Raw genomic sequence first — 26,992 nt, forward strand, 5'->3', positions numbered from 1 at the left:
TAAATATCATCCCATTTTATAAGTATAGCACAATTTGTTTATTCATTCACCTTTTGATGTCCATTTGGGTTGTTTCTAGTTTTTAGCCAACTGTGAACAAAACTACTATGAATATCATGGGGACGTGTTTAATTTCTCATTGGTAAATACCTTGGAGAGAAAATGCTGACTCAAAAGATAAGTGCTTTTCCCATTGTTTGTCTTTTTATTATTGAGCTGTAGGAGGTGTTAATTCAAGATAATACTTTTAATTTGTTTTAAAAACAGAGGAATTTAGAAACTTAGCATAAAAGAACTGCCATTTTTCAGCTAAATTTATACCAACTGTGACTGCTGGCAAAAGTTAATGTAATACCACACAGATGACAAGATGGCGAATTAGGTAAACATCATGCCTACTGTGTCCCAGAATCACACCAAAATTACAAACAAAGTATAGAACAATCAACCTCAAGAATCATCTGAAGGGTAGCCAGTTGACTCTGAGCGCAGTGCTCATAACACCAAGGTCACCGGTTCGATTTTCACATGGGCCAGTGAGTTGCGCCCTCTACGACTAGACTGAAAAACAACTTGATTTGGAGCTGATGGGTCCTGGAAAAACACACTGTTCCCCAATATTCCCCAATAAAAATTTTTTAAAAAATCTTCTAAAGACTAGCTAAACAGAACCCCTATAACCATGAATATAAAGAAGAGGCTTCATCGAGACTGAAATGTGATACATAAATACAATACTAAAAAAAAAAAAAAAAAAAAAAAACCCATACAAATAGTTGGGGAACACTACCAAGGGATTAATTGGTGAATCAAGTTAAATGAATAATGGTAAACGAAGGAAACGCTGATGAAACGCCTTCTAAACAAGAATCAGGAAAGATAAGAAAAGGGAGAACTGGAAAGAAAAAAAAAGAGGTAATAAGCATTTTATGTAAGTCAAGAAAGAAAACCTCGGGTATATTCTATAACTTAAATTATTAAATAACATTAAATTAAAATTCTCCTTTTTAATCTCACCTGTTTCATTGCTGTTTCACCTATTTTGTCAGAATGTTTTCGAATGCTTTCCAAGAAGTCCTTGAGATCAGACATGGAGATTTCTTTAATATCCTCACGGAGTTTAGGAAGATTTTCTATCATAAGCTGACAAAACCGGTATTGACTAACCCGGGGAAAATACACATTCTCTAATTGTTCCATAGTTTTTAAAGCAGAATAATACCTGTGAGAAGATAAAAAGAAAATTCTATAAAAAGTTCTTACTACATTAATTTCACAAGTAACCCAAAATAATAATCCAAAAATATTCCAAAAACAATCAGCCCAACGTTCCGATCAAAAAGGTCATAGTTATGGTTAAAGTAAAATTAACATTTATTTTTATTTACTAAGCACAAACTATAAACTATATGAAAAAGTTGCAAGCTGAAAATTCAAGGCTTACACTAACGTACAACTTCCTTATTTCACTTCATCTAAATCTCTAACAGCACAATCATTATCATAGTCATCACAATACCAATACCTAAATGTACATGTATAATTAATTCCATATTTTTAATTAGAATATTCAGTTATTTGATATGAGTTTCATAGTCTCTCCCATCCACACAACATCACAAAAAAGTAGATAACACCGATATCAAAAAAGTAGATAGCACTGGTTTAATTTAAATTGAAGCAAAATATATTGTAAGGAACTTTAAAACAATTTTTTACACTATCTAAGACAATTAGAAATAATATTGAGTGTCACAAAAAACAACTAAAAAAACCACTGACAGTGATGTTTTGAATTCAACAGATATTTACTGAATACCTATTACTTACAAGGCACTAGTCACATGCAGGGTATGCAGCAATTAGTAAAGTATAGCCTATGTCCTAGAGAAACTGACATATGCTTTCATATATATATTTCAATCTTCTCTAGACTTCAATGAGACAGATGTCTATGGCAGATATTACTATTAATCTATAGATGAGAAAACTGAAACACAGAGAAAGAGTACATAATTTGGTCAAGATACTATAATTAACTGGTAGTAGTACTGAGACTTTCTAAAATTGTCAGTATCTTAAAATAATATTCACCATCAAAATCCACTTAAGAATAGGTAGAGGAATTTTTTTAATTAAATAATATTCTGTGCCTTCCCACTGAACTGGATATTAAAATGAGAAAAGGCACTACCTAAAAAACAATAAAAAAAAGTAATATATAAGTAAATGGAAAAAACAGAAAGTTGAAAAGCTATTTAAAGATATTTGTTTTCTAGCCTATTTTCTCATGACAGAGTATATTTTGCAAATTGTCACAAAATTGTACCACTAATTTAAAAATTACACCTGAACTCTACCTTGGTTATTTAAAATCACTAGAATGGTTATAATATAATCTAATAAAATATATATTAGGTCAGAAATTAACACATTTAGGTGATGGTACGGGTGAGGAGATGTCATTACAAATGATTTTGATTATCCTAAGACATAGATCTAGATAATGTGAAATAATGAATAATATCTTTTCTGAGTAAAATTACATTTTAAATACAATAGATCAGTCAATAGACAAAGTGTATTATTTGATCCTGGCACATTTCCTGATTTGATTTAAATTAGGTATACCTCAAAAGAATTCTCCCTACAACAGGTATGTTTTCTGAAAATTCATGGTAATATCTGTAATGTGTTTAAAATCATGAGTGATGGATTCTAAGTGAAAAGTATTACCAGTAGTTTTTGCAACATACCACAGACACAATCAACTGACTTCATAATACAATTATGCCTTCCCTCATGCTGCTCATTTCTCACTTTCCACCCTGGGCTTCCCTGTGTCACTAAGGCATGAGACACCACAAGACCTTCCAAGCACCCACACAGACAAGCCAGCAATGTTAGCAGTTAATCCCAGTGGGTTAAATCCTTAAGTAATAAAAAAAGGAAACCAGAAGATTAATTCTACTTTCCTCCTCCTGGATGAAATGTTCTGATTTCCAATAATTAATATAAACTCCCAAAAGTTCTCTGAAATTGATCAATATTAAACACTGGCTAACTCACTTAACCTCATATTTGCCCTCCCAAGTTCCCTATCTCATTTCTCTTTCCCTCAGTCCTGCTTCTTAGCTTCCCTAGGATTATACTCCCTAAAAATGCAGTAAAACATAAGGTTATACCTCAGGCTTTGCACTGGGAGGCTAAGACACACACAAAATTTATAACCTTGGGCAGAGAACAGAAGCCAAAGACCAGATCTTGGAGCCTTTCTAAAATTTAGCCACAAATCTCCTAAGCTTTATCTATTTTGAAATATAAGAAAAATTTGCATTTCTTTTTTAGTATTTAAAAAAATGATAACAGTAATCTATAACCATTGGGAAAATATAAAAACTACAGAGAGAAAATTAGAGGCACACACAATCTAATGTTACCATTTAGTAATTGCCTCAGTAACACTTGGGCACATTTATATACAGTCATATACTTATACCATTTCCAGTTTTATATGCTCATATCCTATTTAAAAATATATAATTTATTTAATAATATATAATAAGATATATGGAATTTATCTTAAACTAAAATTATTTAGAAACATTATTATTCTATTTGTAAGTCTATTATAATAATGCAATGATGTCCTCCTATTGTTGGGATCTTTAAGTCTCTGATTTTTTATTTTTTTATATACCACACTACAGGAAGTTTCCCCCTATATTAGACCTCTCTTAAGTTGTCAGTTTATAAACATGAGACACTTCAAAAAAATTGTGTATCATATGTAAATGCAAAACACGTGAGTAGTCTAATGATTCTCTGGCCCACAAGGTACAAATTATGCCATTGTTCTTACTTCATTTGCCTTCCCTTGAGCATTTCCAATTCACTAGAGTTTGTCCTATTATAGAAGTGGTTAGTTCAGGCTCTACTAATTCTTTTTAAATACAATGTCCTGCATATCAGAAAAAATTACAAGATACATGAATAAGTGCAAAAATGGGAACCACAGTTTAAAAAAAAAAAAGTCAATGAAAGCATACATATAAATGGCCTAGATCTTGTAATTACAGTTTTTACTCCGAAAAACTTTAAAATAACTATTATACATGTTACAGAATCTAGTAGAAAAGGTAGTTAATATGCATGAAGACATAGGGAATTTTAGCAGACAACCGGAAATTACAGTAAAGAATCAAATGAAAATGTTTAAAATAAAAAAAATACAGCAGAATGAAGAATTCAGGGACTGGCCCGGTGGCTCAGGCAGTTGGAGCTCTGTGTTCCTAACTCCGAAGGCTGCCGGTTCCATTCCCACATGGGCCCAGTGGGCTCTCAACCACTAGGTTGCCGGTTCAACTCCTCGAGTCCCGCAAGGAATGGTGGGCTGCACCCCCTGCAACTAGCAACGGCAACTAGACTTGGAGCTGAGCTGCGCCCTCCACAACTAAGACTGAAAGGACAACAACTTGAAGCTGAATGGCACCTTGCACAACTAGAGATTGAAAGGACAACAACTTGACTTGGAAAAAAGTCCTGGAAGTACACTGTTTCCCCATAAAGTTCTGGTCAATTACCATATGATCCAGCAATCCCTCTCCTGGGTATCTACCCAAAAAGTCTGAAAACATTTATACATAAAGACACGTGTGCTCCAATGTTCATTGCAGCTTTATTTACAGTGGCCAAGACATGGAAACAACCAAAATGTCCTTCGAAAGATGAATGGATAAAGAAGTTGTGGTATGTATACACAATGGAATACTATTGGGCGGTAAGAAAAGATGAAATAGGACCATTTGTGACAACATGGATGGATCTTGAGATTATAATGCTAAGCGAAATAAGTCAGATAGAAAAAGCAGAGAACCACATGATTTCACTGATATGTGGTATATAAACCAAAAACAACAAAAGAACAAGACAAACAAATGAAAAACAAAAACTCATAGACACAGACAATAGTTTAGTGGTTACCAGAGGGTAAGGGGGCAGGGGGTGGGAGATGAGGGTAAGGGGGATCAAATATATGGTGATGGAAGGAGAACTGACTCTGGGTGGTGAACACACAATGGGATTTATAGATGATGTAATGCAGAATTGTACACCTGAAATATATGTAACTTTACTAACAATTGTCACTCCAATAAACTTTTAATTAAAAAAAAAAAAAAAGAATTCATTCAATGGGCTTAACAGCAGACTAGACAGAGGAGAAGAAATGATCCAGGAATGTGAAGACAAGCTAAACAGAAATTATGCAAACTGAAACACACACACACACACACACACACACACACACACACAGAATGAAAAAAGAAGTAGTGCCTGAAATTGGTAGAAAGAAGCTCAGTAAATTTGAAATTAGGTCTAAAAAATTATCCAACTTGAAGCACAAAAAGAGTAAAAAAGGGAATGAGTTCCTGGAAATTATGGGACAATATTAAATGATCAAACGTACACATAAATGGAGGTCCAGGAAAAAAAGAGACAAAGTAAACATACAGAAGAAATATTGGAAGACATAATAGCCAAAAGAATTCCAAAACTGATGCAAGATATCAACCCACAAAGCCCAAGCAATATAAGTACAAAGAAAATCACACCTAAGCATAGCACAGCCAAGCTTATAAAAACAAAAAACAAAGAGGGGATCACTTCATAAGTTATATAAATGTCTAACCACTATACTGTACACCAGAAACTAATATAATATTGAATGTCAACTGTAATTGAAAAATAAAAAATAGATACATAGATAAACAAAACAGTCAAGGGATATAAAGCACAGCATAGGAAGCATAATCAACAATATTGTAATAACTATGTATGGTATCAGATAGGTATTAAACTTATTAGGGTGATCACTTCATAAGTAACATAAATGTCTAATAGCTATGTCGTACACCTGAAACTAATATTGTAAGACAACTGTAATGAAAAATTAAAAATTATTTTCTTAAAAAGAGAAAAATGTCTTAAGTCACCAAAGAGAAAAAAACCTATTACAAACCTTATAACACTGATCAGAATGCTAGCAGAACTTCTCAACAGAAACAATGGAAAGCAGAAAATAATAAAACATAATAACTAAAGTGCTGGGGGAGAGGACTCCTGACAACGTTGAATTCCATATCCAATAATACTATTGTTCAAAAATGGAAGTAAAATAAACACATTTCCAAATAGACAAAAGCAAAAACAAACTTCTCTAGCAGATAGATGTGTACTACAATAAATACTAAACAAAATTTATCATGTATTAGGCAATTATACCAGATAACATGGCTATTAGGAATACAATGTTTACATGAACTCAAATTTCTCCTCCAGCATTGAAAACAAAGACAGTAGCTGTAACAAAAATCTATCCTCTGCTTCCCTTTCTCTATTTAAAATAGCCCACTAGGTGAATAAACTGTTCAGCTCTTTCTCATTTCATCAGTACCCATTTTTTTAGGCTTATTACCATTCAAGGACAAAGCACTCAAACTTAGAGATTGTCTTCATGGCTACTTCAGTGTATCTGATGGTGGCAAAGAGGTATTATTAAACATTTCTATAAAGGAAGTAGGTTTCTCAACCCTGAAACTTAACATAATAAGCAGACATTTTATTTACTCAAAATTAATGTGCAAATATCCCTGGTCTACCAGAATTAAACTGAATAGAATTTCAGTGATTAAAAAAAAACAACTAAGGGCCGGCCCAGTGGCTCAGGTGGTTGGAGCTCTGTTATCCTAACTCCGAAGGCTGTCGGTTCGATTCCCACATGGGCCAGTGGGCTCTCAACCACAAGGTTGCCAGTTCAACTCCTTGAGTCCCACAAGGGATGGTGGGCTCCACCCCCTGCAACTAAGATTGAACAGGGCACCTTGAACTGAGCTGCCACCGAGCTCCCAGATGGCTCAGTTGGTTGGAGTGTGGGCTCTCAACCACAAGGTTGCTGGTTCGACTCCTGCAAGGGATGGTAGGCTGTGCCCCCTGCAACTAGCAACGGCAACTGGACCTGGAGCTGAGCTGCGCCCTCCACGACTAAGACTGAAAGGACAACAACTTGAAGCTGAAAGGCATCCTCCACAACTAAGATTGAAGGGACAACAACTTGACTTGGGAAAAAAAAAAAATCCTGGAAATACACACTGTTCCCCAATTAAAAAAAAAAAAAAAAGTCCTGTTCCCCCTCCCCAATAAAAAAAAATCTTTAAAACAAAAAAACCCTAAAAGCTATTCTCACAAGTCAGAAAACAATAATTAACTGATTAAAGCAAGAGTCCTAAAACTACTGGGTGAAAAGGTTTTTAGAAAACAGGACTCAAAGAAAGCATCACCCAACAGATTACTTACTAATTGCAAAGAGAAAAATATACCTTTTCAAAAGAAATCTGGTACCTATCCTCTTCACCAAATTATCAAGTTTAGCACAACCCAGAGATAACCTGACAGGATATGCTTTCTTATGTCATACCATGAAAGGTATACAATATCACTTATGTCAAATATTTGCCAAAAACATTAAATCTGAATCTAATCATGAAAATATAGTTAAATCCAAAATGCCCTGGTCTACAAGGCATGACCTGGACTCTTTCATGAAAAACAAGAATAGTGAGAAGACCATTCTAGATTAAAAGGACAAAAATTATATACCAACCCATGTTTCAGAGAAGAAAAGAAGATATAAAACATTTTGGGGATAACTGGGGAAATACATTAGATTATGTTATTGAAAAATACAAAGTGCCCCAAACTGGAAAACAGAGAATAGTAAAAGTTAGTCATTTAAAGACATAAATGTAAAAAATCCCTAAAGAGATAAAAGTTTTTGCCCCTAGGGAGGAGGGATGGTAAATGGCAAGTAGGGAAGGTTGTGCCTGTTTTTTGCAACAAATAGAACTATTATTTGGATCTTTAAAATATGAGAATGTACAACTTTGATAGAAAAAAGAGAATATATCAAAATATATACAAAAAATAAAAGATTATTTCAGAATAGTTTGTGGCTCATGTATTAAGGAAAAAATCATTCTACTAATTAGTACCAATTGGTAAAGGCTAGTAAAATTCAATATGCAGCATTCTAAAGTAGAACATACAAAAAACTTTGAGTATAAATGTGTATATGATGTGATAAATAAGTAATTATTCATAAACTAACAGGAAATCATTATTTCCTTTTTCCAATTGTGTCTCATTTATTCTGATTTTTCTGTGTTACTTTATAATTGTTCATCTTTAGAACACTTTAACATAATTACACCTAATGCTTCTATGGCAATCTATAAACTACTTTAAATTATTTTTATTTTTACTTTTCATTTGTCATTTATTCATTTGTCTTATGAAATAGAATGTGAACTACACCGACCCAGATTGCCAAAATATAACTACCCACACTTTGCTTTCATTTGTGGACCTACAATAAACATAGCCTTTGACTGTATGCAATGTTACTGTGTTGGTAAGTTAATCAATACTTTTTCATTCCTGTTCAGTTGTCTATTTCTCCTTCATCAACATTATCAATCTCTGATGTCACTTACATATAGGGCAAGGATCTACAAATAAATGGCTAAGAATTGCTTGACTGGATGATCCTAATGGGCAAATTGCATGAACAAAGCACAGTTAAAGGTAGAAAGCAAAATGTCACATGATTCACTATAATTTACAATAAGTTTAAATAGAAATAGATAAAACAAATTCTCAGAAACAATTAGGAAAGAAACCAACTCACCTTTTTGCACTCATTTGTTCTTTTAGCTTACTGTACATTTCCAGCACTGCATTAAAAAAATATAACTTATTTTAGCTTTCAAAATGAAAATAAAATGTTGAGATGAAAATAATCAAGGAAGGAAACAACATATTATAAATTCATTAATTTTCTCGATACTTTTGATTTAGGCTTACATTTTCAAATAAAATTTTGTACTTCAAGTAAATAAAAACCTTTAAATTTCTACATATATTGTACATTTTATATATTAATACATTATACTGAACTTGGAACATTTGCAGATGCTGAGACCTATAGTTGAGACATTAACCTACTAACAAATATCCTGTTCAGAAACTTACTAATAACTCTTCCCTGCAATGGAACTGAAGTTTGGACTTTATCTGAGAGAGAAAGTTGAGTGACAGTGAGATTGATTTTGATTTGACATATCAAATAAAATGTATATAGCTCACTAAATAAAATTTTGCACCAAATCCACAAAAAAAAAAGGAAAACCTCAAAAGCTTACAGCAGTGAATTATAATAAAGGCATAATTAAACATAACAAAGCATCTTTCTTTGTTATCATTTCTATCAAAGGTTCAGAAATAGAATTATTCAATAAAACTGTTATAAGCTTCAGTAAGATGACACACTGCCACCAAAAAAGTTTTAATGCAACTATATAAATTACCATTCATCCTTAGTAAATTTCAAAGCATAAAGTGAGTAAATTATTATTGGCTCATCAAGCCAGCTCACATTTTCCTAGACCAAAGTGACAGACAACACTTTTTCCCAGATTTTCTATAGTTTTCTGGCTATCCTCAGAGGTCTTCAAGTTCACAAAAGATGTTGCTTATTTGTCTGAAAACCATAAAAACTGCCAAGGGTGCCTAGAGTGAACCAGTCCTAATTCTGTGGTATCACTGTCATAGCCCCTATATTGTAATGCAATATTTCTCACCTTTTGAAACCAAAACATTAGAGTGAACACATACCTGGAAAAAAGCCTAAAACTGCTGCTACAAGTATAAACTTGCTTTGAAGTTTTCTGTTTTATCTCTACAATTCATGCAAATTTCACATCTACCTGATATTATTCCTCTAGTTTTCATATAAAAATGCTTTCCTCAAATATAATCAAGTAAAACTAATGCACCAGGAAAATACATAGTTTACCCTGTGACTCCTTATATCCTCTCATAGTGCTCCTAATCTAAGGAGGAGTTAAGCAATTGTACAGTAATTGATGGCTTGTCTTTATTCACATGAGGTTATAGGATTCTTCAGAGCTGGGACTAGGTCATTGTCAACTTTATATTTCCAATATCTACCATAATTCCTGACATAAAAAAAAAGTATTTATAAGAGGGTAATTGGAAGGATAGATGGAAGAAAGAAGGTAGTTCTGGACATGACTATTAGGAATACAATATTTACATGAACTCAAATTTCCCCTCCAGCATTGGAAAAAAAGACAGTAGCTGTAACAAAAATCTACCCTCTACTTCCCTTTATTTCTCTATTTGAAATAGCCCACTAGGTGAATAAATTGTTCAGCTCTTTCTCATTTCATCAGTACCCATTTTTTTAGGCTTATTACCATTCAAGGACAAAGCATTCAAACTTAGAGACTGTCTTCATGGCTACTTCAGTGTATCTGATGGTGGCAAAGAGGTATTATTAAACATTACTAGGAAGGAAGTAGGTTTCTCAACCCTGAAACTTAACATAATAAGCAGACATTTTATTTACTCAAAATTAATGTGCAGATATCCCTGGTCCATCAAAATTAAACTGAATAGAATTTCAATGATTCTAAAAAAAAAACACACAAAAAAAACGCTATTCTCACAAGTCCAAAAATAGTAATTTTTTAGCTAAAAAGATCTGCTAACAGTTTATACATATAGTTTGCATTCTAAGCTAAATTTACATTATTATATAATTATTATATACAAAGCACCTTAGTCTATACCCCTGAATATGGAGGTTCAGTTTCCTTCCTTAAAAAGTAAGTTAAAAAATGGGTTTAGCTCACTCTATTAAGAAAAAGATGACATAGGAGTATACCTACTTCCTTCTTTTTGAACAGAATACATTCGGGTAAAGAAAACACTCGTTAGTTTCTTCAGAATTTATTTGATGTCCCAGTAATATTTGAGCCTTAACAGAGAGACTAGAAACTCAGAAACATAAAAAGTGAGTCTTTGCAAAATGCAGGAGGAAAGGCAAGACTGAAGAAGGGAGAAGACCTAGCATTTTTGGATGTTTTCTTATCAGCAAAATGACACCATGAGCAGAGCAAAACCAACCTGCTTAAGGTATCAAACAGAAAACAATAGAAAACTAGAGGCAAAAAATTAGGCAAATTAGGGAAAGACATGAAAATGTAATCTAAAGACACTCTCCCCATGGGAAAGCATTCTGAGGAAAAACAAAGTCGCAGGGGAAGATCATGGACAAAGGATAAACTAGGCAGAAAGGAAACAGAAAGGTAGAGGTTATTCTAGGAGACTGATGTAACCGATCAGCAAAGAAGGGCTTTATAATCCAGGAAAACCACGAAAATTCAGGGAATAAAGTGGATAGAAAAGATAACCATGAAGATTTTTGGGGGGCAATCACCAACTATCTGTAATTCCCATAATGAATAATGACTATATGCTCTCATTAAATTATAATTTTCCAAGCCAAACGTTACATTATCAAGTTTAACTCACCTGGAAGGCATAACTGCAATTTTTCTACTACAGTTGTAATATTCCTCTGCTGGATTCTACATCGAATAATATTGTCTGTTTGGACTATAACCTTAAAAAAAAAGAAATGTTCATATTTTTAAACAAACAGTTAAATCACATCCACATACTGGTACACAAAAAAATGTATCATTTTCTCACCTCCTTTCCAGCATCTTGCAATCTTCGGTTGGTATCAGTAACTTGTACCTTAAAAATAATTTCACCTTAGTTAGACAAATATGTATAAAACTACCCTGATGTGACTACTCACCCTTGTAATCAGATCATGCTTCATGAAAAACTTAGAACAAAGAAATGCAAATTCAAATTAACTCTACAGCTTGAACTTGAACTTTTGATTGAAAAGGGTTTTTAACTTCAATTACTTATGACAGTTCTTTTTAACAGATTCTGTGGCAAACTTCTCAAATTTACTCAAGATTTTTTAACTTTCCTTGCCTCTCTAAGTCTGTCAAACAATTCAAATCACTGACCCAATTGACCACTGGTCCCTTTTTGATAACTTCAATGAGGTCTGTGTGCCATTCATTGTCTGTAGGAAATGGTGACTGCATTTTACGGTAATTAAACATTCATACTTTGCTGAATGCAAACACTGGGTGGTTGATTAACATCAAACACGGAAATCTCGATCCACAGCAACATTTTAATGCTGCAGGTGCAGGCAAAGCTCAACCTTAAATTTTCCCACATATTAAGTGACTCATTAGGTCGTCATAGTAAGGAAGCACATTCTGGTTTATTAAAAATCTCATTAATTTCCCAACAAAGATGCTCAGTGACCTCATTGATGCTGTATTTGGTCTCTCATTATGTGAACATCCTTTATATAATGGTATTCTAATCATAACCTTTGGTAAACCAGGGTCATTCTGTCTGCTAAGCTCTCCAAATCGAAGATAAATAGGATAATTCTTATAACTAAATATTTTGTATTCTCAATGAACAAATCCAGTCTCATTTAATAAATAATGTTTTTGCTGTGTAACAGAAAATGTAGACCAAAATTATGCAGTGCTATTACACTAAACAACAACAACAAAAAACAGTTTCAACATAATTAAATAACTTTGAGAACACAATTATATATAAGTTTTTAAAGGTTTTTAGAAGATAGCTTTTTTACCAATATTGTACTAATTGTCATTTTTAAAATTCTGAAACAAATGAGGCCTTTCATTGTATGAAGTTTTTTAGTTCATTTCCCTGCATGGAAAGAAATCCTGTTAAGTCAATGCATTACTTGCTTTACCAAAAAGGGACTACTTCTGACATTAGCATGACAACCGTGTTAAGCATAAAGAACATTCCCAAATATATACACTAATTCACTTTTTGAAAGTAGTATATTTAACAATGATTTGTACATATGCACTATAAACTAATACTTGAGTAATTTAATGACAGGAAAGATAAATAAAATTTTAACATATTTCCTACCTTCAGTTTTTCTGCATCAGTCCTTACTTTAAGAAGTTCTGTAATAGCGTCTACAAAACCCTGATGATGAAAATTACACATCTTTTCAATTTCCTTGTCATGATTACGGATACAAGCATCTAATTTTTCCATAAACTTCTTGTGTGCATTTGGTTGGTCATCATACACAGACCTGTATGTATATAAAAAGAAAGCTAACATTAATTTCCCAGATCACCAAAATTTATTATTTATTAAGCTCCATCTTTGCAACAGCTAATATCTTAAAATTAATACTCCGAGCAGATAAACTAGGTTGATAGTACTGCAATTAGCAGAAATAATTTGAGTGAAAATATTTATTTTTGAATTAATAGTAACAATTAGTATTGTTAATACTAAAAGAGCCACAGTCCTCTAGATACATCACTAGGTATCTGGAAATAAAAGTCTGAGGACAAGGAAGGAGTTTTTCCATACTGAAGCTCAAAAAAAGAATCACTGAGTGAATGATTAAGGAATAAATGAACAAACTCTGATTTCTACAGCATTTACTATGTGTTATGACATATTCCAAGTGCTTCATATAGTAACCCTTTAATCCTCACAAGCTTATAATGTAGGTAGTTATTACTCTTGCTTTACAGATAAGTGACAGATTATGTTACTGCCACAAATTCCACAACTAGCAAGTGACAGCTGGGATATGAATCCTGGTCGTCTGGCTCCAGAGTTCATATTCTCAAGTACAGTGCCATATTGCAGGCACCACAATGATCTCTAAATACGGTGTACACATTCCTACTGTACCTTACCTCATGCTGTCTCCACATAGAGGGCACCCCGACCTGCCATGCAGGAAAGGATTAACCTTGCCCAAAGAAAGGTTTGGCCCTTGCCCCCAGCTCCTGGGAGGTAAGCCTTTGGAATGTCCTGCCAGATAGATGTCTTTGTTTCCCGACAGCAGGCTGTGAGCGATGCCAAACAGTCTACGCTAACAATGTGATTTACAGTGGGGTGGGGTGGGGACCTTGGGCGACAGTTATCAGCTCTGGAGGAGCTGGAGACTAAGGTCAGCAGCAAAGGCAGTCACATGTCTGTGACCAACCCCAGTAAAAATCCTGGACACCCTGGCTGGAGCAAGCGACCCTGGTTATCAACACCGCCTAAGTGCTGACATGCATCATTGCTGGAAGAAGTAGGTGCTGTCCAGATGGCTCCCCTGGGAATCAACTGGAAGCTCCTGCCTGGAACTCTCCTAGACCCTGTTTTCTAAGGCTCTTCCTGGTGTGAATTTAATCTGTATCCTCTTGCTGTAATTGTAAGTATAACAGCTTTGCTAAATTCTGAATCCTCCTACTGAATTCTTGAGAGCAGTCTTGGTGCCCTCCCAAAAAGGCACCCGTCCCCACATCTGTTGCTGCCCATTGTTTCAGTTCAGTTCAAGTCCCATTTCCTCCAGTAGGCCTTAGTCATTCACTTCCATTCCCAGTAACCTTTTCATTTGCAAGACAGGTAAATTTAGAGTCCATTTCTACATTCTCATCTGTAATCAGATATGACTTTGCGTTGTAATTTAAATGTTTCAACTATATGTTTCTCCACATAGACCATAAACTTCTTGAGGGCAGCCTCCATAACTTAGGTTTTTAATAAGTACCTATTCTAATACTAGAGAGGGCAATATAGGATGGCAATTACTAGGTACTCGGAGAGTTAGGAGCTGAGCTAGAATTAGGCTCTGATCTTGGACATGTTTTCTACCTATATTACTCTTTCGATATCATCTAGACTTGGAGCTTCAAATTTCAGAAACACACAGACTCCATCCAGACATACATTTCTAGCCCTGGCCTCTCCTCTGAAATTCAAACTCATACATCTCTCCAAGTAGATATCTGATAAGCACCTCAAATATGTCCAAAATGAATTCCTACCTTTTTCTCTGAAACCTGCTCCTCCCCCAGTCTTCCCCCATCTCAGTGAGCTCTATTAGAGTTGCTCAGGCAAAAAACCTTGAAATCATCCCTGACTGTTCTCTCACCCTCCCCCACCAAAACAATCTAGCAAATCCAACTACACCTTCACTACCTCTAGTGGTACCACCCTTGGACTAAGCCATCAACGTGTCTTACCTAGATATGGTCAAATGCTTTCTAATCAGTCTCCTGATTGCACCTTTGCTTCCCTTCAGTCTATTCGCAACACAAGAGACAGATGGTCCCATGAAAACATATATTAGATCCCATGACTCTCTTCTGCTCAAACCCTAATTTTCTTACAATAGCCTAAAGAGCTCTACATGATTTTGTCCAATGTTATCTCACCAACCTCATTTCCTACTACTTATTCTCCATGTTACTTATTCCATAACAGCAACTCTGGCCTCCTTGTGGTTCCTGAAATACAGCAGGCACATTCCTGTCCTACCCTTTGTCCATACAGCTTCCTCTACCTGGGTCACATTTCTCACATGTGGCTGCCTCCCTCACCTCCTTCAGGTCTGTTACCCCCTTTCTGATGAGGCCTTTTTTAGCTACAATATCTACATTATAAACTTACATGCACGTACACACACACACACACACACACACACACACACACACACAACTTCCCCTCCCTGCTTTATTTTCTCTCCTTATTTTCTAAAATAAAGGAGTTACTTTATCACTGCATTACACTTACCACTGTAGAGTATACTCTCTATTTCACACTTTATTTTCTGTCCTCCCTTCCTGGAATGTAAGTTGCATGAGGCCACAGAATGTTTGTCTGTTTTGTTTCCAGCCCTAGAATAGTGCCTATCACATAGCAGAGGCTCAGCAAATAATTGATGAGTAAATGGGTGGGTGGATGGATGGAATCAGAAATGACACATTAGCTGTTCAACCTCAAGTAAGTTACTTGACTTCTTTATATTTCAATTCTTTCAACAATAGAAGTGTCTACTTCAGAGTGTTATGAGGATTAAATGAATAAACATGAAAAATTCTTAGCACAATAACTGACACATCGTACTAAGTGCTCAATATGCACTGGCTACTAGCATTGTATGCACTTAAGAGACAACCAAATCCTTGTTAAGTGAGTGAATGAACCCTGTTGAATAACTGAGTCCTAGTAGGTGCAAATATCAGATAGAGCTAACACTCAATTATCCGTGCTTTTACCTATCACTAACATCTGACATTTGCATAGGGCCTTTTGCATTTTTTACATCTAATGCTTCATTTATCCTTTCTACCACACCAGAGAAAGAATCACTGCCTCTTTTCACAAATGAAACAGGCATAAAAATGGTAAGTGACTTGATTGATGTATGTAGCCCAGTAAGTGAGTGACTAAGGCAGCACTAGAATTTCCCACCTTGCACTTTTCCTACAATTAACACACATAACAAGAACTCTTAATTAAACAAACAACATTATTCCAAAGCAAAATCCATGTGCAAGAGGAAGTTTAACCTTGATATGTCATTAACAAATTTTTATTTCATTAATTGTGAGCAAGTATTATATATTCTTTAAGTAACATATATATGCATTTCTAAGACTTTTTTTTACATATTTTAATAAAACAGCTTGATATTTATCTGGCTCTTAAAGTACCAAGTAGTGAATAGAACATAACAAAGAACTGGCTTTTTTTTTTTCTTAGAACAGTTGTAACACTGTAGGAAAAAATCTAGCAAGAGAGATTTCAGGACTGCCCTACTCCAGTATCCCTCCAAAGGAGGCTTTGACTCCGTTTGTGAGTGCAAAGACAAATACTGTTATCTCTTTTAAAAATAATAGTAACATATAAATAAAAAGGAAGAAGAGAAATAGTTATTTTCCAGAAATCTATTTTATTTTAGAAAGCTCTTAAAAAGTCCCTCCTTTGGTATGTCTTTCCAATTTATTCTCCAGAGTTTTAAAAACCAAACTACTATCACTTTATAGTAATTCAAGACACTGCCAGTGGACCTATTATAGCATCATAGGTGAACGCCACTTTTTCTACTGATGTTATTAGTATGGAGAAAAACAGTAACAGAACATGTGCAATACCCACCCTCTATTAATAGAAAACCAAAGCCTGAAATAGATGAACTATTTCCATTCTATGCCTTCTGCTATTAAAGGAGACCATAAGTCTCAATGAAGGAAATAAAAATAACATTAAGGAATCAGTACTGTAAAATGAGAAAGAGTAGGTCTTGATCTACCGATTACTAAGTCTTAGCCTCTCTTGACCCTTGATAACCATCTGTTATTTCAGACATGAGTACAAGCTGCACCCCAAGCTGACAAAACCACTTGTCATCCACAATCCACAGTAATGAGAGCACTCTGAACAGAGTACACAGAAATTAAGAAGTTGAGGTAAAGAAACATATTCTAAACCACAGGAATAAATTGAACTTAAAGTACTGAAAGACCAGGCAAGTGCCAGAATCCAAAATTCATCACAAGATAGAATGCTGGCCCTGGAAAGGACCCTAGAAAGTTCCTAGTTCTGACTTTCTCAATTTAATAGAGCTAGCAAAACTGAGGCATAGCTAAAATCCAGCATGCAAGGATTCAAAATGGAATTAATCACTATATGTGGTTGATTTAACTCTCTACCCCCACTGATGAAAATATTAAAAATAACTAGTCTAAAAATTTACTAATAGAGCCAGTAATAAATAGATGACTGAATAGAGAGAGACAAGAAGGAAGAAAGGGTGGCTGTGTATAAGAACACTGGAAAAGGGAATAAAGCAAAAGCAGCTTTTATCCCGAGAATTTCTCCACAACATATGCACAGCAGGAATTATCAATCTTTTCTCTGAAGAGATCTATGTTTAATTATAGAGATGATTTAGAAAGACAGTGGAGAGAGAAGGATAGGAAAAAAACAAAAATGTACACTCTCTGTAAACAATACTCCACAATGACTTAACCGACTAGAATCATATCTGCTGCTTCTGGCTTAACGTGGTGAAGATAAAAAAAAAATAGTAACACACAACCAAGTACTTACTATTCCGTGCTTTACATTTATTATCTCATTAATATTCACTACAGTTTTATGATGTACATTCTCCTAGCATCCCAATTTACTAATGCAGTTTGGGAAGATTATGACTTTAAGTCCAAAGTCACACAGCAGTAGGGCCAAGATTTAACCCCAGGTCTACCTGACTCCAGAACCAGTACTCTTGACCATTATGTTACATAGGCTCTCCAATCAGAAATGGTGATAAGCAGCAGGGAATGCAAAGAAGTTACCAGCATAGCAACCAACCAGATCACCTTTGAAGAGGAACAACTGAGAATGACTCAGTAGGGAATCCCTAATGTGCACGGTTGTACCCATCAGGTGAAATCATCCAAAGGACAGAAATGGAAGATGAGAACTGAGGCATAGCTAATTGTTAGGCAGTATTAAATTACAAACGCAACAAAATAAGGAAGAGCAAAATATGAAGTAGAGAAAATCGAGGACTCTGGACTCATCTAACCTCAGCTAAAGGGACTCTGAAAACTCTAGTTTTCTTTTTTCTTTTCTGTGAATGATAAGCATTATTCTTTGAAATTTTGATTTGCATGGCAAGAAGGGAAGTACCATTCAGCACCATTCAGTCTTTGAACCCTAAGTTGGTTAACTGTTGTATCCATCTCATAATGTGCCAGATATACCACTGTTCTAAATTGTCAAGCAATACACAATTTTAATGAAAATAATTTTTTCTTCTTTCAAAATGTCCCCCATAATTTTATAATGTTTATTGGCAAGTCTACTCACACTCCTACAAATAAATACACACATATATGTATGACAGAACCAGAAAAAGTAAACATTAGAAAATTGGTAAATTTTCCATTATCCCACATATACTCATCAGGATGTTCCTTAATGCTCCATATACTGATAATGGCTTCAATATAAGAGTTTAGTCATCCCTTCCAAAAGCTTAGCACAATAAAATCTTGCTTTTGGCAAAATGTATTGCTAATCAGACAAAAATGCAGATGCAAAATCAATTTTAAAGAACAGATAACTTTAAATTTTCATGTGAATAGAAAACAAAGGTGGATTATGCTATACTAAAGATTTTACATACATATTTTAATTTTGGCAACTAGATATGCATAAAAACAATGTATATGTCTCAAAAGCATAGCTAAGAATATTTTTAAGTACAAACACATTTTCTCTCTTTATTATATTTAAGCTTCCATACCAAAGCAAAGTATTAAAACATGAGCTACCACACTGCCTTTGATAATCTGATACATCAAGGCTTATAGAATTTAAAGAAGTAAATGATCTTTCAGAAAAGCCTTCTTGAATTATATGTATAGAGCACCACCTAGTGGTAATATAAAGAAAACGAAGAAGTCAGTAAAATGTTAAAATGGGTTCATTGAAAATTAATGCTTTATCATCAAATCAAATGTCTTAACAGAGAAACTCAGGCTATTTCCATTTTTTTTACAGATGCTATATTCTGTTAAGACAAATGATTTATTAATCATATTCTACTGTTTGTTTTTTTAAGGAAAACATCTTTTTTGAGTGGAAAACAAACAACATTCACAAGATACTATGTGAAAAAGGACTCTCTTTTTATTACTGGTAACATATTAGGATTTTTTGGGTCAAAATCACATAATATTCCGATAGTGTTTTCAGTATGTTTCACATTGTTAAAAAAATTCCATCACAATAACTGTGAAGAAAATAAAATGTATTAGTTTCCTATGAAAAGATTTTTTAACTCTTACTAAAATGTTTACACTTTGAGAAAAATAGATATAATCTCAAAGTGCCCAATCCCAACTTCTCCATATGACCTATATTTACTGGAGTACTATTGTTCCTTTTCTAGACAAAATAAAAATGGCCTTTTTCTATCTCAGAATCCTTTGCTCTCCAATACAATTGATATATTGGTTGCATAACCACAAAAGACAAAGGCCTACACAGAAGAATCTTGTGAGAAGATACTCACCTAGAATGACTGCCATTAAAATGTTAGCCATTAGCAGACTTTCCTGTAAATTTTATGAAATATCAATCAGCTGCTTTTAAGAAAAAACAATGACTCTAGCAAGGAAATGGACTTTTAAAATATTGGAAAACTAAAGGCAGAAATACTGTTCAGGAATCCCTGGGCACTGACACCGTCTAGTGTCAATACTTTCTACAAGCCTTTATTAGAAAACAAAATTTCATTCTTTTATCTTACAAAATTGTATCAGCTACTTCTGATTTCCACTGGATGCTTTTTAATATCATTTTCTTTTTCAAACATTAACCACATTTTTTGCCAGTTCCTCAAATGAGACATTAGTCTTAATTCTGTATTTCTAGTATAAAAAATTGCTTTTGTATCCTTCTGAGCATTCTTTATTCTTTCAGTCCATAGGCATTTTTACTATTCTTTCACCAGTGTTTCAAATGGCATATCAAGTTTAAGATCTAGCATATCAATCTTAATTTTATATTTCTAGTAATTAGTAATTAAGATTTGGTATTTAATATTAATGAGACTGCTTATGATACTTCTTCAGCAATTTCATATTTATACTTAATGGTTTTCAGATTCTAATCTTACTGATTGGCACTGAAATTTTGGTTACTAACTAAAAAATACATCTTTCTAAATATTAAATATATAAGACAACTAACCACACTATGATTATCAGCTTTTGACAAATTAAACATTCCTAAAAACACTGCTATAAAGACAATGTTAAAAGTAACCACACAAAAAACTGGTCACAAATTTTCAAAAGCTATTAAAACCATCCTATCCAATACAAATTACTTGCTATCAACCTCAAAAATAGTTTTAAAAACAGGTTTTTGGTTTAGCAGTAAGTTTGGTCAATTCAGCAAACTGGTCATGTAACCAATTAGTCATTTTGGGAATTAATTTAAAGCCAAGATTTTAAACATGCCCTTACATAAAAGCACATGACCTGTTAGTTTACATTCTTTCAGAATGAAGCATACATAAACCCCAAATATCAAAGGGTAATTACACAGCAAAAATTAAGCTTCTGAGATCCAGTGAGACCCTACTTTGCCCAGATAAAGTCATCAGCAGTCCTTTGCGCACCCTGTATGGATCCTGGAAACTAAGGGAAGCTACACTGAGACATTCTACCTGTTCCTACCTGAGTGACCACTTGGTTTTTGAACCCTTGGCTATGGAAATTGGAAATTTAATCTAATCTTTCAGTTGAACAGTCTCTTCAATATCAGTTTATAACCCACTTGATACCCTGCAGTTAGTCAGAAGTGGAACTCTCTTCAGTAGCCTTTGGATACATTTAAAGTGCCCAAATTTCAGTAATGCCCATGTGAAAAACAATGGGCTAAAGTATTAGTCAAAAATAGCAAATAAGTTACCATTTGGGAGAAGGGCCCCTTTTCCATGAAGTCACATGATTTGGAATTCTTTTCTTTTAAACAACAAATAGCAAAAGTGCCATCACCCTAGCTTAAATACTCCAAAGCCTTGTTCAAAGTACCACTCAATCTCAGAAAAAAAATATTTCTACTATATTACTTAGCACTGAAGAATAGCAAGAAAGAAAATGGTCGATACAAAAGTATCATGCCCAGTACTTCTAACAGTTTCTAACCATTTCATCATATATATCCAACATGAATAATAACCTTCCCGTAACTTTCCCCTGATACTCGGTAATCCAGGAGTCAATAAGAAATGAAGTAGCATCTAGATAAAGAGAAAGGAGAATTCCTTCCAACGATGTTCATTAAGTACCAACCACGTGCAGTGGAAACTGAAAATCAAGTGCAAAAAACAAGTGTTATGTACAGGCAATTTTAATACAAAGGATAATTAGTACCTAAATCATTAAAATGTATCTGCATTGAGCCTATTTTTTCAAGGAGGCAGGAAAGTAAATGAAGTAGATTTATAACATAGGTCCAAAATCCTTTGACACACCTTCTGAGAGATGGGGTCTATATTCCTTTCCTTTAAATCTGGGCAGGCTATGACTACTTTGACCAATGGAATATGACAGAAGTAATATAGTATGTGACTTCAGAAGCTAGAAAAAGCCATGAAACTTCCACCTAGATTTCAGACACTCACTCTGGGGAAAGCCACCAATCATGTAAGAAATTTGACAGTTCTAAAAATGACATGCTGGAGAGAGGCCACATGTGAGCACTTCCAAATGACAGCCACATCAACTGCCCGCAGTGTGAGGGAGCCATCTTGGTTGTCTAGTCCAGCTGAGCCTTCAGATGATTTCAGCCCAAGCAGCAACCAATATATGACTGCAAGTGCATGAAAGACCCCAAGACACAACTGCCCAGCTGAACCCTACCTGAATGCCTAAAATAAAGCTTTCCAAGTACAATACAAATTATTTGGACATTTTCATAAAATATTTAAAACAGAATTAAACTTAAACCTTTTCCAGAATAATTCCTTTTTTCTCTATTTTTTTTTTCCTTTTACCACTAATAATTTTTGGCAGTCCTTATCTTCTTTTTTCCAACGCCAATGTGCCCTTCCCCTACAGTATGCTTCAATCTTAACTTTAAACTTCCTTCAAAATTCAGCTCAAGATAGTTCCTTCAAGATAATTTCATGAATAGCCATATTAAATAACTTTCCCATTACCTGGAACTTTCCCAGCTCTTTTATGTAAAGCCTACACTACACTATCTTTTATTTGTATAATACATCAAATTTATTCTCCAATTATTTACTGTATGTTTTATCTTCTAAATTCCTTGAGAACTCAAGGTGTCTTCTGTTTCTATATTCAATTCACAAATGCTGTGAGGATGTAAAGAACTGCAAATTTTAGTCTTAGTTGTGTCGGGCGCAGCTCAGCTCCAGGTCCAGTTGCCGTTGCTAGTTGCAGGGGTCACAGCCCACCATCCCTTGCGGGAGTTGAACCAGCAACCTTGTGGTTGAGAGGATGCACTCCAACCAACTGAGCCGTCCGGGAGCTCAGCGGCAGCTCAGCTCAAGGTGCCGTGTTCAATCTTAGTTGCAGGGCGCAGAGCCCACCATCCCTTGAGGGAGTCGAGGAATCGAACTGGCAACCTTGTGGTTGAGAGCCCACTGGCCCATGTGGGAATCGAACCAGCAGCCTTCGGAGTTAGGAGCACGGAGCTCCAACCGCCTGAGCCACCGGGCCAGCCCAAGAACTGCAAATTTTAATGGAATGAACAGGTTCACTAGAGGGCACACTTGAACAAAACATAACCTCTAGAAATCCAAGTTTTTTTTTTTTTTACTACTGCATCACAATATGGTGTGAATCTCATATTCAACCTAATTAACAACCAAGAACTATGAAATAAAAATAAGATTTTACCCTTTTCTGAAGCTGTTTTATCCTGTTATCTATTGCTTTAATACAATGGTTAAAAATAGCAGAACAGAACCATAAACACCTTAAAAATTCTCTGGCAATTCCATGGGTAAGTAAGTATGAACAATCTAGCATAGGATAAACTTTTCTACATTATATTTAGCCTGACATATCGTAGGCACTCTGACATTGAAAGAACACACAAATAATTTTTCTAAAGAACATCTTCAAGTAAGTTTTTGAATTTATAATAAATATATGAGTTCATATATTATATTGCAAATTGATGGAAAGTTAGCACTGATTCATAAGTCTAAGATCTAAAGAAATTGAATATCAGTCAAATACAAACAAAAATGTATTTTACTTCTCTTTTCCATCAGCATTGGAAAATCTACACATAAACAATTCTTATGGTTTATTCACGTTAGGTATCTTATATATAAGGATAATGCTGAAATTAATGAATGAAAAATAATATAAAACTTCTAACAGCTTTAGAAGTTTTTTTTAACCTACCTCTAAACTATGTAACATTAGCATTTTTATGGGGCAAATATGTCAAATAAAATTAATGTTTAAAAAAGTAATAATTTTTGGAGGTCCTCTTGGAAAAGAAATCATTGTGTAAGTATATCCTGAAGTAAAAACAAGAACTTTACTAAGTTGCAGAAAATGTTAAAAATGAGGGGCAGCCAGATGGCTCAGTTGGTTAGAGTGTAAGCTGTGAACAAGGTTGCCGGTTTGATTCCCACGTGGGATGGTAGTGGACTGCGACCCCTGCAACTAAAGATTGAAAACGGTGACTAGACTTGGAGCTGAGCTGCGCCCTCCACTAGATTGAAGGACAATAACTTGGAGCTGATGGGCCCTGGAGAAATACACTGTTCCCCAATATTCCCCAATAAAATTTAAAAAATATATATTAAAAAAAAAAAAATGAAAGCCAGCTGCTGATGTATTGAATTCTAACTCTGGAAGAAAAGATTCCAAACAAATACACTTTTAAAACATATAATTAATATACACTAATTTAAATTTTATAATGTGCTTTTCCAAAAACAAAGAATTTTACCAAATAAGTATAATTCAGAGGTATTATGGAGGAAAACAGAAACATGGTTACTCTGATACAAGACTGATCCCAACTCTCCATCCTGACCACACAATCCATTTCTGTTGTCCATTTCAGTTTTGCAGAAGAAATGGGGAGAAAAGAATACGTTGAAAAGAGAAATAAGTAACAAAACAAAAAATCATCTTTTATATTTGTACTAGTGCGTTGCAATTTTCATATATTTTGCATATATCACTGGAATTGATCCTAAGAACCCTGGCAAAGTGGACAGGGCAACTGGTTTTATCTCTAGCTCACAGATGAGAAAGGAGGCTCAGAGAAGTTAAAGGATTTGTTCAGTACCATGTGCCTACTAAAAGGCCAGAGCCAGGCATACAATCAAAGTCTTGGACTCATAAGGAGTACTGGGGGATACTCCATAAAAAAAAAAAGGTAACAGGAGCGCACTGCCATTGGCAAAAAATTGCCATTCAGTTGCCGAAATTATTTACCTTAAATATGTCAGTAATATGTTCATTGTGAATTTCCAGAGTATCTTTCTTATTACTATGGTAATGCCTCTATTCATGAATTCTCTCAAAATTAAGCTCCTTTATAATGAAGTAGGCAATGCACAGACATCAAGAACACATACACAGTCTCTCACAAACCACACAAAGGATAGTTGCCTGCCTTCACATTCAGGTGCAACAAAATAGAAAACAAAAACAAATAAACCATAGTACAGAGATTCTATTAAGGCCTGGTCTACTAAACTGAAAAGAACTAGCCCTTTTTGTAAGACAGGCTTAAAATAAACCTGATTTATGTTCTTTTTTTACCAAAGGAATAAAAGGGCAAGATAAGGAATGATGATAATGTTTTCTTTTTTCCATTATTTACAGTTGAAAAAGGGCATGGAGAGGGTAAAAGGGCCAGTGTTTTCTCATGAATCAAGCAGCTCCCATCTCCTGCAGAGAATAAAGACTGGCCTAATAAAGCCACAGGAGGTCTGTATGGGGAACTGCAGAGGAATAAGGGACCTACATCACTACTGTGTTGCCCCGAAAATAAGACCTAGCCAGACAACCAGGTCTCATGCATCTTTTGGAGCAAAAATTAATATAAGATTTGGTATATATTACATTATATTTTATATTATATTAACTATATGTTATATTATATATTTTATTATATATTATATATTACATTACACACAGGTAAGACCCTCCCTGAGTACAGTTCAAGTCCCATTCCTTACCACTCCCAATCTTAATGTAAACCTTCCCATGTTTTTAGTTCAAATTCAATAAGGTTTTTGTATTTCAGCTTTCATTAACTGATACTCTAAATTGAAAGGCAAAAGATAACGATTAAGAATATAGTCTCAGAAGTCAAATGGCCTGTGTTCACATCCAGCCCCACCACTTATTGAGTGCCTAGAGCAACGACCTAATCTATCTCTAGTATTTACAAGTGTCACACAGTAAATATTCAATAGATTTTAGCTATTACCTATTATTATCTACATAATTACTTTTACTTCCAGCAACAAAAATCCTGAAAAAAAAATTGTCTTAAAGTTAATATCACTGTTCATAGAATTTCACAAAAAAGAACCACCTGAGCAACAAGAAAATAATCAAATAAACAGAAAACAGGATGAAAATTATATACAACTGTAACTTCATTTAACAAATATTTAACAACATTCAACATACCAAATATTTAATACGCTGAATATCGTAACTTCCTTCAATAAATATTCAACAAATATATAATATTTGTTGTCTCTAATATAAGACTAGGATTAATGTCAATTATGATTATTCTTGAGTAGTAGGAAAACAGTGATTTTTTTCCTCCTCTCTATTATCCTATAATTTACAAGTTTTCTATAATGAAGGTTTTTATTTTTCATGAATTCAGTTCAAAAGTATACTGAGTCTGTTGTACCACAGTATTATACTATGTAACGTAGCCGAACCTATTTAGATATGTATGACAATTAGAGGCCTCAGGGACAATTGCATTAAGCCTGCATTTAAGACACTTACAAAAGACACACATACAAAGACATACATTCACACAAAACCAAATTACATTGTGTATCATTTAAAAAATCCATGCTATGAAAATTCAGACTCAGGAAAATAAGAGTGTATGTGTGTGTCCGTGTAGAATGCAATAGTATTCTAGGATGCAAAGATTTCACGGAGGAAATAGGACCTAAGATGAGAATTCAATGATAGGTAATATTTGAGTAAGTGGAGAAATAAGGAGAGGGTACTCAATCACGGGTAATCACAGGCAGAAAAGAACATGGCATTGTGAAAGTGACAAACAGCTTAACTGATATGAAAGATACTGGTTTTAAGTAGTGGGAATTCTATTATACCTCTTACAGCAGTTATTTTTAATCTTCATTTGAGCCTGGAGAGTGACAAGAACATCCTCTGTGATTTGGGTAAAAGCTATGGATCTCCTCCCCAGAAAAGGGCACAAACACAACTGTAGTCAATACTGTCTTCCTGAGAATGGCTGACCAACCACAAGGTTGGACAAGCAGTACAGCCTCTTCCAATCACAGTACACTGCACCAGAGGCCGACAATTGATCCCCTGATTCAATTAGATACACTCAGGAGTTTTGAATTGGAATTCAGAGATACCCGGCT

The 26,992-nt window shown here is 34.5% G+C and overlaps 1 protein-coding gene across 7 annotated transcripts in view; it reads right to left on the bottom strand.

Annotated features, from left to right (window-relative positions):
- The window catches only part of EXOC6 (exocyst complex component 6), a 172,856-nt gene that overhangs the window by 115,094 nt on the left and 30,770 nt on the right, over positions 1-26,992 (bottom strand). For all 7 annotated transcript variants that reach the window (XM_033130775.1, XM_033130780.1, XM_033130778.1 and 4 more), the window contains exons 2-6: positions 12,937-13,108; positions 11,635-11,682; positions 11,455-11,545; positions 8,744-8,789; positions 1,018-1,222 (exon numbers count right to left, since the gene is read on the bottom strand). In XM_033130775.1, the coding sequence (XP_032986666.1) occupies positions 1,018-1,222; positions 8,744-8,789; positions 11,455-11,545; positions 11,635-11,682; positions 12,937-13,108 (562 nt within the window). The remainder of the gene's footprint in view (positions 1-1,017; positions 1,223-8,743; positions 8,790-11,454; positions 11,546-11,634; positions 11,683-12,936; positions 13,109-26,992) is intronic.

The sequence above is a fragment of the Rhinolophus ferrumequinum genome, chromosome 16, assembly GCF_004115265.2.
Source record: "Rhinolophus ferrumequinum isolate MPI-CBG mRhiFer1 chromosome 16, mRhiFer1_v1.p, whole genome shotgun sequence".
Classification (NCBI taxonomy): Eukaryota; Metazoa; Chordata; class Mammalia; order Chiroptera; family Rhinolophidae; genus Rhinolophus; species Rhinolophus ferrumequinum.